Source organism: Podarcis raffonei, chromosome 1 (assembly GCF_027172205.1).
Source record: "Podarcis raffonei isolate rPodRaf1 chromosome 1, rPodRaf1.pri, whole genome shotgun sequence".
In the NCBI taxonomy this organism is placed as follows: Eukaryota; Metazoa; Chordata; class Lepidosauria; order Squamata; family Lacertidae; genus Podarcis; species Podarcis raffonei.
In genome coordinates this window covers 71,822,952-71,836,314 of record NC_070602.1, presented here as the reverse complement: position 1 = coordinate 71,836,314, position 13,363 = coordinate 71,822,952, and the positions used below count along the sequence as shown (strand labels likewise).

Genomic DNA, 13,363 nt, shown 5'->3' with positions numbered 1-13,363 from the left:
TGTACCCTGCTCATCTGATTGGGTTGCCCCAGCCACTCTGGGCAGCTAAATTATGACTCAAGTGTGGGGGGGGGGGTAAGTCAGAGCTTGGCAGACACCAAGCCTGTGGAATATACTCTGGTTTTTACCAGAATCCTGAGACCATAATATGGAATCCAGTGCAAAAGACATTTATGTACACTGTTGTGTTAATATGATCATTTGGTCCATACAAGCATTTGTGCTTGTCAGATGGAATGACCTCCCCTCCCCCTGTGTGCTATTATGAAGGTTCTCCCAACCCCCAGAGCTGATCTGTGGGGCATGGGGCATGCAGAAGAAGCAGTGGGGGCAAGAAGCCCCATCACTCTGCCAAGATTGTTGTGCTGGTTTTCACTAGTGCAACTCTTTAGTTGAAATTAGACCACAGAATTAAATAATTATGACTCCAGGAACCTGTTTTTACAACAACCAGAACTGAATGGAGCTCACAATCCTTCCACATTAAAAAATAAAATCTCCTTGTTATCCCCACCCCCTTCAAAAACCCTTTCTTCATTTCTACACTTTGTTACTTTGTTGCAACCATTGCTAAATAACTGGGAGTCAGGAATCTTTGCCAATTTGCTTCAAACCACCACTCGGAGATCTATGAGTTCTTCCTGTTCTGCCTTCTATCCACAACTGAATTAGGTTACTGACTGTACTAGGTATGGTATGAGTGATGTGAAGGGAATGAAATCGCTTATAAGGAGCTGACCTTTGTGCTGAATTTTTACAAGATATGCAACCAGATGAATTTGCAGCACCCACAGCATTTGATCTGAACCCTCTAAAGTTGTTGATAGCTTTATTTGACTTTAATAGAACAGAATCAGATCCTCATATTTCATGCTCTTCGAAAGGTTCTTAAAAGTACAAAACCAATAAAGTCTGTGAAGTTTGTTATGTCTTCGTATTATTGAAAGTATAACTTATTTGGCAGCTAGCTCCTACAAACTCCAGTCTTGATAGTTGTCACAGCAGCTTGTTAACACTGTAGGAACAGAGTTGCAGAAAGAAGAGAAGACTATTCTCATAAATACTCTAGGACTATAAATAGCATGACATACTTAAGGACTGTGGTTACTTCACGCCAAAACGTTTAAATTCTGCACCTGGGTAATAAGATTCTGCACCAAGAAAAAGTAAATCCTGCTCAGAATTTCTCAGAACTGAGTAACTAGGTGGACCCAGCTCATCCACCCCAAATTTCAGTGATGCAAGCCAGGTAAGATTCTTCCAAACAATGGATTGTTGTGATATTATGGCCTGATCAGGCATTTAGCAATAACAGCAACAGAGCAGAGGGCAGGCTAGCAGAGCAAGGGACAAGGGAGTCCTGTTCGTTTCCAGGGCCGGATTGACAGGCGCAGCAGATCAGGATGTAGATCTTTATTTCCCTCTTGCTCCTGATATAGATCTTCACTCACTCCTTCTTCCCTAGCTAGGAGGGAAAGAGCAATCTTGTGATTGGCCTCAGGTACCCAAATGTCTTGGGTCGGCCCTGTGTATGTCATAATACTCCAGCTCCAATACTCTGGGCCAGAGCTTTCCAAATTTTTCATGTTGGTGACACGCTTTTTAGACATGCATCATTTCACAACACAATAATTCAGTTTTACTAGCAAACCGGAGGTTAAACTAGCCCCGGGAAGAGCACGGGGAGCATTCGTGCGACACACCTACACACTGCAGCAGACACAATAACATGTTGTGAGGAGGGCAAATGTTGTGAGGAGGGCAAATGTTGTCCCTATTTTCAAAAAGGTGGAAAGAGAGGACCCAAATAATTATCGCCCAGTCAGTCTGACATCAATACCAGGGAAGATTCCGGAGCAGATCATTAAGCAAACAGTCTGTGAGCACCTAGAAAGGAATGCTGTGATCACCAATAGTCAGCATGGATTTCTGAAAAATAAGTCATGGCAGACTAACCTGATCTCGTTTTTTGACAGAATTACAAGCCTGGTAGATGAAGGGAACGCAGTGGATGTAGCCTACCTTGATTTCAGCAAGGCATTCGACAAGGTTGCCCCATGATATTCTTGTAAAGAAGCTGGTAAAATGCGGTCTTGACTATGCTACCACTCAGTGGATTTGTAACTGGCTAACTGACCGAACCCAAAGGGTGCTCATCAATGGTTCCTCTTCATCCTGGAGACGAGTGACTAGTGGGGTGCCACAGGGTTCTGTCTTGGGCCTGGTCTTATTCAACATCTTTATCAATGACTTGGATGATGGACTCAAGGGCATCCTGATCAAATTTGCAGATGACACCAAACTGGGAGGGGTAGCTAACACCCCAGAGGACAGGATCACACTTCAAAACGACCTTGACAGATTAGAGAACTGGGCCAAAACAAACAAGATGAACTTTAACAGGGAGAAATGTAAAGTATTGCACTTGGGCAAAAAAAATGAGAGGCACAAATACAAGATGGGTGACACCTGGCTTGAGAGCAGTACATGTGAAAAAGATCTAGGAGTCTTGGTTGACCACAAACTTGACATGAGCCAACAGTGTGACGCGGCAGCTAAAAAAGCCAATGCAATTCTGGGCTGCATCAATAGGAGTATAGCATCTAGATCAAGGGAAGTAATAGTGCCACTGTATTCTGCTCTGGTCAGACCTCACCTGGAGTACTGTGTCCAGTTCTGGGCACCACAGTTCAAGAAGGACACTGACAAACTGGAACGTGTCCAGAGGAGGGCAACCAAAATGGTCAAAGGCCTGGAAACGATGCCTTATGAGGAACTCCTAAGGGAGCTGGGCATGTTTAGCCTGGAGAAGGGGAGGTTAAGGGGTGATATGATAGCCATGTTCAAATATATAAAAGGATGTCACATAGAGGAGGGAGAAAGGTTGTTTTCTGCTGCTCCAGAGAAGCGGACACGGAGCAATGGATCCAAACTACAAGAAAGAAGATTCCACCTAAACATTAGGAAGAACTTCCTGACAGTAAGAGCTGTTCGACAGTGGAATTTGCTGCCAAGGAGTGTGGTGGAGTCTCCTTCTTTGGAGGTCTATAAGCAGAGGCTTGACAACCATATGTCAGGAGTGCTCTGATGGTGTTTCCTGCTTGGCAGTGGGTTGGACTCGATGGCCCTTGTGGTCTATTCCAACTCTATGATTCTATGATTCTATTCTATGTCATGACACACAGTTTGGAAAGCTTTGCTCTGGGCCCAATTCAAAGTGCTGGCTCAGGACTTCGATACCTCAAGGACTGCCTCTTGCCATATGAACCTACCCTGAGATCATCTTCTGAAGCCCTTCTTTGTGTGCCTTCTCCACAAGAGGTCTGGAGTGTGGCAACATGAGAACAGGCCTTTTCTGCAGTAGCCCCCATTTGAGGAATGCTCTCCCCAAGGGGATTTCCCTGGCGCCTTCATTAGACACCTTTAGGCGCCAGGCAAAAACATTCCTCTTTCACCAGACCTTTGACGTCCAATGCCCTTTTTAAATGGGGGGAGGGGATTGTTGGGTTGTTGTTTTTATTTTATGTATTTCGTGATTTTATATTGTGATTTTTTATCCTGTGAACAGCCCTGAGACCTGCGGGTATAGGGCGGTATACAACTTTAATAAATGGTAAAAATAAATAATTCAGCTGCTAGTTTTCATTATAGTTTTCTAGCGCAAGGGTGGCTTTTAGGCGTCCTCTGGCCAAGGGAATGATGGGAATCCTTAGACAGTGGAGAGGGGGCAGAATCTGAAATGTTTGCAAACAGAAAGACGGCGGGTTTTCCGTGTTCCCGCGCACCAGATGGCCTCAGGCTTGACACCCCCACTCCGAAAAGAAGCGGAGAGAGCGACTATTTGCCTCTCTGACAGATGAGCGGAGGCGGCTCCTTTAAGTACCGAACTGCGGCTTCCTTTTTCTCTCAGCTGCTGCCGCTGCCGGGAAGCCACAAGAAGCGCCTTCTCCGTCGCCGGAGCGCGCTCGGCATTTGCTTTCCCGCCGCTCCCGTCACCTCCTCCCGCCTCAGCCTTTCGTCCCAGCGGCACCATCTCTCCTCAGCCGCTCGACCTCGGCTAAACCGATAGAGGGGAATTCCCGGGCGCCTCGCTCCACCCGGCGCGCGCGCGCGCTCCAGAGCTGAGGGGGCGCATCTGGCCGCCTTCTCACGGCTCCCCCCGCGCGCTTTGTTGCCGCCGCGCGAGGGGGCCGGGCCGGCCGCGGTATAGCTCAGGTAGAGAGGCGGGAAAAGGACCCTGGGCCCGGCTCGCGTCTTCGCGCCTGTTCTGTTGTCGTGCATGTCCGCCTCCCCCTCGACGCTGCTCCCTGGCGACCTTCGGACACCACCACCACCACCATGTCCTTGGCTTTCTGTGGCAGCGAGAACAACTCGGCTGCCTACCAGGTGAACAATGGGGTGCTCAACAACGGCTGCTTCGTGGACGCGCTCAACGTGGTGCCTCACGTTTTCCTCCTGTTCATCACCTTCCCCATCCTCTTCATAGGTGAGTAAGGGGCGCCTGGGGAAGCGGGGCCGCCGGGCGTACATTTCCTTCCCCCGTTCCCGGTCTGCGGCACCCGAGCCTGTTCATTCGCAGGCATCCATCCGAGCAGACAGGCGAAGGAAGCAACGACGTGTTTGCTGAGCGATGCTGACCTGCTTTCCCCAGCGGCAGCAGGGGCAGCATCCTTCCCTAGCTCGGACGCAAAGGCTTTAGAGAGCATCTGGCGGCAGCAGGAAATGCATGTCAGGCTCCTTCTGCCTTCGCCCCTCTCACTTATTGGGGGCAGGTGTGAAGTGCAGCCCATCTTTTTGCAGACCTAGCTCAACTGCCTGGCGTCCTGAATAAGTCAGAACATGGATCGTGTGTGCCTTGAAAAAGGGCTGAATGAAGTCAAGGAAGGCTATGGAGAGGAGAGGATACAAACATATTAGGGTTTAGTCAAACAGAGGGAAGAAGAAAGCACTGCTGCAGTGGACCTGCTTGTGTTTTTTTTAAAAAAATAGGTTCCCTAGTTTAAAACTAGATGTGCACTTTTTTTACTGGTCCAGCAGTAGTTTGTAGTGGCAATGTCTAACTTTAACTGGCATGCTACCAGTCATGCTCGTGAACCATTATTTGTTTATTCATTTATGTATTTGTATTTTTATTTATTTATTCAATTTCTATACCAGCCTTCTTCCGAAGATCAATAGAACTCTAGTCTGAATCAGAGTTCTAGGTCATGAACACATAATGGCACAAATGCTGTTTTAAAAAACCAAATTAATTTTCTAGACTTCTTTTTCAAGAGGAATACTGAAAGAGCTGTGTAAGAGAAATGCACAAATTCAGCACCATTGTTGATGTCCTTTGTCAATGTCTATTCACCTTAAAGCTAAAGGACTGGCTCGTTGATCATTTCCAGTGTTTCCATATAATCAGTCTTTTACTTCAGGAAGTATGTTGTCTGATCATGCAAAGCACTTCAGACAATATGAATTTTTCCCCATTCAGTGATGGTTCTGATTCTGCAAGTATCACACCCACCTGCTAGAAAGAGTGCTATAGCTCTTTCCTCTCACCACTATTTTCTAAACCTTTGTTTTTAAAAGAAGTTTTAATATGCATAGATTGATTACTCATTTTGTGCATATGCACTTATTTGATGTATAACCCCAGGCTACCTTCCACTTTTTGTTGTGGGTGTTATATTTGTGAGTAGTGTACCAGTGAGGTTCCCCCACACTTCCTTCCCATTCTGAAAATACCCTTCCTGCCTAGACAGATGAAACTAATATACTAGGCAGTATGACTGGCTTTCCATGAAAAAATACACAATGCACTCTATATAATATTGAACACAAGAAAGTCATTTGTACTGCACAAATGCTGTAATCCCAAACCCACTGACTAGAAAGTAAGTGTCACTGAAGTTAATGAGACATTTTTGATGTGGGGGGGAGAGGGATATTTAGTTATATCTCGCCATTCTTCTTAGGAGTTTAAGGGGACATACATATTCCAGCATGTGAGGTGGGTTAGGCTGAGAGATAGTAACCGGCCTAGGGTTAGGCAGTGAATTTCATAACATAATGGTGGTTTGAGCATGGGTCTCCCAGGTCCTAGTCCAGTGCATTAAACACCAACATGCAAATCATTGCTAGAATGAATCTGGGGTGTGTTTACAATAATAGTGTGGAAAGCCCCTTCTTATTCACTTAAGTGGAACTAGCACCTAGTGTTCAGTTTCTCAATCATATATATGATACATTGATGTTCCAACTACAGTGGACACTTGGGTTGCGAACGTGATCCGTGCAGGAGGCACGTTCGCAACCCGCAGCATTCACAACCCGCAGCACCGCGGCTGCGCATGCGCAGGTCGCAATTCGGCACATCTGTGCATGCGCAAAGCACCAAAACCCAGAAGTAACCTGTTCCGGTACTTCTGGGTTCGGCACGGTGCACAACCTGAAAATGCACAACCTGAAGTGTCTGTAACCCAAGGTATAGCGCAAATTCAGAGTTCTTGCTTTGATTTAGTATTTACTAGATTACAGGAGTCTAAATATAAAGGATATTTGATCCCATTTGTATCTTATTTTAGACCCTTAATGCAATTATGATGTTTTAATCAAATGTTTTATTTCTAACTTTGTTTCCATTTCATGTTTAATAGCAAAAGATCTATACTTCTATTTCCAGTTCAGAATGGACAGGGCTATGCATTTTTTTATTCACTTTTTTCTGCACAAAACTCTCAGGATAATTGTGATTATTTGCTTTCTTACATTTAGGATGGGGAAGTCAAAGCTCCAAAGTTCATATCCACCACAGTACTTGGCTTCATTTTCCTGGTCACAATTTACGCTGGATTTTGACTTTCATTCTTTTGTTTGTGCTGGTATGTGAAATAGCTGAGGGTATAGTGTCCGATGGGTAAGTACATAATTGGATTTTTTTTCATTTTCACAATACTTTCCCATTTTTAACGCAGTTGTATGCAACTTGCTATACACAAGTTTGTTTACTGCCAACTCTGCTTGTTAGAAATGTAATCTGTGTTCGAGGTGATTAACCTACTGACTTGTGTCAGATATTCCAAAGACCTCGCCAAGAATGTGTGTGTGTACAAATACACATACACTCTAAATTATCTTTAGCTAGCCAGTTCATTCTGTCTGTTTGCCAACTCTCTTGTGAAAATTTGCTGCATCCTCTATGGATGAAAAAGATCATAGGAATCAAGAGTCTGAGACAAGATGAGACCCTTCATTGCACTGTTCTGTCAAGCAGAGCAGCTGAAAGGGAACCCCAAACTTATAAAAATTACATCAAATCCCCTTAAAAAAACAAAAACTCAACATGATACATTGTGCATTGGGAGAGTCAGATAATTTTAGCCAATAGCACTATCATGATATTCTTTAAATTATGTGAAATTTTGCTAAATTTACTAAAATTGCCAGTTGATTTTGTTTTGCTGCTTAAACAAACCTGGAGCAGCAGCTATTTCAAACATTTATTTGGATCCTAAGTTGCTCCTCCATTCACATTTGTGGGAATGCCATTTTGAAGGGTCTCCCTGGAGCAAGAGGCTGCAGACTGCTGAAGAGGTCTGCAAGGAGAAGGGGGAGAAGCTCCATTAGATGACTGTAAAGTTGGATTCATTCACAGAAATAAAGTTCGTATCAGAGCCAATGTCTGTTGTTATCCGAAGTTCTTGTCCTGTACTTAAGAAATGCTAGCACATACTTGCATCTAAAGAGCAATTAGCAGTACAGAAAGTAACTCAGTGAATTTAAAAGGGGATTACAACAGCTTCTTGAAGCCCAAACAGTTTATCTTTTTAACAGTCTGCTTGGCAGCAGAAGGTTATGTTAGGCTTTGGCACCCAGCCAGTCCTTGAGATAACATCACATAATAAAAATTTCTGTTGCTCATATCATCCTGACAAATTTCTGCATAGTATACTCACAGCTTTAGCAGTCAAACTGTTAAATTTTCAATATTCCTCTGGGCTCTTTTGGGCCTCTGGTAGTGTTTACAATCAATATAAGGGAGTTTAAATGGTGGCAGGTTTAGAACAGAGGTTGAAGAAATCCATGCAAATCCTTGGGAAAACCTTTCTCATCTACATATATCTGCTTAAATAAAAGATAGTGCTTCTGCCTTTAAAACTTGTCTATTCTTTTACGCACTATGAACCCACTGCATAGAATTTTATAGCCTTTCTATTCAATTCTAGTGAAAAGCTGGCTTCTTCACTGTACCTGGACTCATACCTTTGTCAGATAGACACACATCCTTTCACATTGTGGAAAGCTGGGGAGTACTGTCATCAGAAAAGCTCATGGTATTTATGAGAATCCCCAAATGCATTTGATCCACCATTTTAAATTTTTATTAATTAATACTGGACTACAAAGACCCTTGATCTGATCTAGCAAGGCAGTTGCTACGTAATCAAAGGTCTACACAATCTGACTTTATGACAATTGTATCTTGTTTAATTATGACAATTGTATCTTGTTGTACCCAGCTTGTTTCTGCCCAGCTGGGTAATCAGACTGAAATTGGAGCTTTCTGCTCAGAGTGCTTATGACACATTTGAATTATTTTATGATTGTGTTTGTTTATGTTTGCTTATGTGTGTCAAGGGGAGGGAGAGAAAGAGGTGGGAAGCCCCTTAAACCAGTGTTGTTGTATAACATATTTCAAATAAAGCTATAAAACTATTTCTGTTCTAAGTGCAATCATATTCTCATTTAAACAAATTTACTATGAACAGGAATAAAATCTTCATGTGCACTGATTTACTTTTTGGTCAGTAATTAGTTCATTAAGGCTGCAATGATATACCCATTCCCTCAATGGGACTTACTTCTGAGGAGACATGTACAGGATTGTGCTGCCATTCAGTTTGGGGCTCATCCAGCATGGGTCCAAGTGTTTTTTTGCTATCCTGTGCTTTCTAGACACATGTCTGAGGGGTTTTGCCCTTCCCGCTAATGTTTTCCTCAAGAGAACCCACTCGTTAGCAAAAAAAGAAAAAAGAAAAAGGAGCAAACGTCAATCCAGAGAAAACCGGATTGATGTTTGCTCTGATTCAGCAGTAAAGGTCAGGTTTCCCAGGGGAAAGTGGCAGGACAAGGGCAAGTGTGGCTGAACCCTAACTGAAAATTAAAGTGATGGGTGGAAATTTTCCTTTCTTCTCTGCCCTCATATGAATCATGAACATAATAAATTCCATGCTGATTGAAAAAGAAAGATGGGAAAGCTAACATTGTTGCATGTATTTGGTGGGGGAACCACTCTCTGGGCTTCAGCCTTGTATCTTAGGAGTGGGAACTCTTTATGTGTGTATTTGCACACGTACACACACACTGGAGTGACTGAACCATACATGCATTCCTTTGTGTGTTATCAAAATCTCTGTTCAAATAACTTTGGGTCTTCATGTAGGCTTCAGAGCAAACATGGTACTCTCCAACAGGGTACTTCTGATTAATGTGTTTTGTTATACTTAGGAATTCAAAATCTCGTCATTTGCACCTGTACATGCCGCCTGGAATGGCGTTCTTAGCAGCCATCACATCAATTGTTTACTATCACAACATTGAAACATCAAATTTTCCAAAGCTATTAATAGGTATGTACCCACAATACAGAAAAACATGAAATTGTGAATATGTTATGAGGAGAAGGTCTGTTAGGTCTTGCTGGAGGTTCACTTCAGTGCCCCCCAACTGAAATTCTATTGTCTAACTAAAGCTTACTAGTACTGTTCTCTGTTTCCCACTAACAAAGCTGATTTCAAATATTAGTATTTTTGATGAAATGAACTCTCCCCCCCATTTATTATTTAACAAGAACATGGACATAGCCAGGATTTATGTTAGGGGGCAGAACCTCAGTTAGTATTTTCATTGATTTACTTGATTTGGGAGGGGGCAACTGTCCTGTCCCACCTCATATTCCAGAATATCTATTCGTTGTAAACACCAATGCTTTAAGGCCACATGGCTGTTATCACCATACACATACTGCTTTGATATTTTTCTTGACAATCATAAATTGAGTTTTTTAAAAAATAGCTCCACAGAATTGATGTTCCTGGAATTGTTGGCAAATAGTGTATTTGTTTGTACTGTTGATGCAAGTAGTTTCCTTGGGAATAGTTATGGGAGTCATCTCATCCCTTGACAGGAAATTTGTGTCATATGTGAATAGTTCCACAGTTGTTTGGCCCATATGTTTCTCTGAGAAAATGGAAAATGACCATTTTTTCCTGTCTAATCTCATGAGACTGAATGTCAGAAAACCAGCCCTTCCTATGTGTATTTATTTAACTATTTGAACAACTCAATACTTAGTCTTATCTGCTGAACAAGAAGCTGTGCTTTGTTTGGAAAGTTGAAGTTAAAATATCTAAATAAAAGATGGATCACTTTGTTCTTCTATAGCATTGATATCTAAGAATATGGTGAAGAACTTAAGCTCTGCAGCAAAATAAAACCCTCCAGGTCTTTCTCTCTGGCTCCTATAACTCTCCCCAGATCACTCTCTCTCTCCACAGTCCACTGTTCCCCACTTCATGTAGGGTTTTTTTGTCTGGCTGTGTCCTGCCCCACACTCAAATGAAGAACTTGAACTCGCAATTCTAATTCTGCCAAAGGCTTGGATTTTTAGATCTGACTGGCACATACAGCAAGCTACTAGCTGCCTGTAGTTCCTGTGAACAGCACAACAGTCTGTGCTTGGGCATGTGTAGCAGTCACAAGGATGTTAAATAAGACTGCTGATTAATTATTTTACAATGAATATACTGAAGACTGATACATCAGACTCACTTGTCATTCCTCCCCAAGGTGATTGCCTCCATGTGGCAAGCCTTTCAATACACCCACTAAACCTTTTCTTTTCAGGTTCTGGTGCCATTGCAAAAATTCCCTGCTCCACAGGGCAAATTACAGTACAGCACATGAAGGCTTGGTTGTGTGAGGCAGAAGTCACCGGGAGCTATTTAAAAACATGCCCTTGTTAATGGGGCTTGGAAAGAGAATGAGAATATTTACAAGGGAATATTTACAGGGAAGCTTGTGTAGGAGTTAGTCAGAATTTCTTTCTCTCAAACACACACATACACACACACACACACACACACATATATGAAAGTTTCACCAAGTACATTCAGCATACTCAACTGAAAGTGTACAAAGCAGGTACAAATCAATGCCAGAGACAGTTATTGTAGCCATGCCTGAGAATGCTTATATTGATTACTTATCTTTGTGGTTGTAAGCTTAGTCAAAACTTCAGAATTTCCAACATTATAGAAATCTAATTTGCTAAACACTTACATATTCAGGACAGATCCCTTGAACGATCTTGTAATTTTATTTGCCTTCTTTAACTTTGAAGTGCTGTACTGACCAGTGCTTTATTCTTCTTTCAACAGCCTTGCTAATCTATTGGACTTTAGCTTTTATAACCAAAACCATCAAATTTGTAAAGTTTTGTGATAATAATATTGGACCTCTCCAGCTTCGATTCTGCCTCACAGGATTCTTAGTAGTTCTTTATGGAATGTTGCTTCTTGTAGAAATTAATGTCATCAGGGTAAGGGTAAGTTGCATTTCTTGAAAATTTAGATGGTTAAAAGCAAAGTTGTTAATGTTGTCCATTAATAACTGCATCTTGAACGTACTAGTATTTCTGAAGTCCCATGAATATAGGTTTCCATATACATTTTCTTAGAAGGAGGTGGAATATTAGAATGACATCCAGTCAGTTCCAATTCAGTCATGTTCTTTTTCATGCCTCCTGGTGAAAATAAATTTGGCCATATACAGCTTTGTAAGCCAACATGCTAGTTATAATTAAGCTCAAGTAATTTGACATTGTTCCTTTCCCCTTCCTCTGCCATCTCCTTGAGCACCAAGTTATAGTATGGAGCACTACTAAGATGTAATTGCAATTTGAATGTGTTTAATGTTGCTGGATCCTGTCCATGATGGCCTTTAATTCTGACTCTCTGGATAAAATATTGCTTAAGAAATATGTTCTGTCCAGAAACACAGCAGTGTCCTGCCAAATCTATACTGTACTGCTTGTCAAGCATTGAGATACTGGAAGATGAGGAATCAATTGAAAATACATGCCTTAAAATCCATGGCAACCTGGTCCTCCTGGACAGAGGACAATACATATTACAGTATCCTATTATTCCTGCCTCCCTCTCCATTAACTTGCCTAAGATTCTTTTTGTCTTTGTTTAGAGATACGTTTTCTTCAAAACGCCGAAGGAAGTTAAGCCTCCTGAAGACCTTCAGGATCTTGGAGTCAGATTCTTGCAACCTTTTGTGAATTTGTTGTCCAAAGGAACATACTGGTGGATGAATGCATTCATTAAAACAGCTCACAAGAAACCAATAGACTTGAAAGCCATAGGAAAGCTGCCTATTGCCATGAGAGCTTTGACAAATTACATGCTCCTGAATGAGGCCTTTGAATCTCCAAAGGTATGAATAGAAAAGGATTACCCACAACTGTGTTTCTGGCTTTAAACATGACGAATGCAGGCAGAAGAGCTCCATGCATGCAATGGAATGCTTATGCCTACAGTCCGGTAGAAAACTGTCTCACTTCTCTTAAGCGCCTATCAAAATGAATAAGGATTGGAAATTTGGCCCACAATGTTCTCAGACTGTTTGGTGTCTAAAATCCTTTTATGTAAGAATTTTTTTACTAGTATTTGTTTCTTTGGCTCATCTTTAAATGCACTGTTTGTAACAGCACAATTATTCCATATTTGCTTGTTTTTTTATTCCCCCCACTTTTCCTTTTGTGCCATGCCTTTTAGGTGGTAGACCCGTGTGTGATGCTAAGTAAATTTTAGGTACTTTAAAAATTAATGATAAATTGATAAGTCAAGTGAGAGGCTTATGAAAATGGTTTGTGAATGTTACTTATCACTTTGGAATATTACATTCTTCCCATTAAAGGCATTTTTTCTTTAAATTATATGTATGACAGAATAAAAACACTCCAAATCCACAAGGATCCAAGTCTATCTGGCGTGCCCTTTGTAATGCCTTCGGAAGACCACTGGTCCTAAGCAGCACTTTCCGTATTCTGGCAGATCTGCTTGGATTTGCTGGCCCACTGTGTATCTCTGGAATTGTTCACCATGTTGGAAACAGCAGCAACAACACCTTCTACCCCAAGGTACTATTTTTGTATTGTTATTATTTAACTTCTATATTAGCTTCTCTTAACATAGTATTGTCAAGCTCACTTCCTTACACAGTTGGCCAAAAGTGAATGTGGCACTTAAGCCAAAAAAAGGGTAGCCATAAACAAAACAGTACCGTGTTAACCCCATGCTTTTGTGGG

The 13,363-nt window shown here is 42.0% G+C and overlaps 1 protein-coding gene across 6 annotated transcripts in view; it reads left to right on the top strand.

Annotated features, from left to right (window-relative positions):
* The first annotated feature begins 3,881 nt into the window (after positions 1-3,881).
* Positions 3,882-13,363, top strand: part of ABCC8 (ATP binding cassette subfamily C member 8) — a 71,220-nt gene continuing 61,738 nt past the window's right edge. For 2 of the 6 annotated variants that reach the window (XM_053392797.1, XM_053392780.1), the window contains exons 1-6: positions 3,884-4,486; positions 6,763-6,904; positions 9,496-9,617; positions 11,427-11,593; positions 12,247-12,489; positions 13,004-13,195. In XM_053392797.1, coding sequence (XP_053248772.1) covers positions 4,339-4,486; positions 6,763-6,904; positions 9,496-9,617; positions 11,427-11,593; positions 12,247-12,489; positions 13,004-13,195 — 1,014 coding nt within the window. In that variant the 5' untranslated portion in view covers positions 3,884-4,338. Of the gene's footprint in view, positions 4,487-6,762; positions 6,905-9,495; positions 9,618-11,426; positions 11,594-12,246; positions 12,490-13,003; positions 13,196-13,363 lie in introns of all 6 variants that reach the window. The other 4 variants (XM_053392803.1, XM_053392789.1, XM_053392771.1 and 1 more) reach the window with 4 other exon arrangements.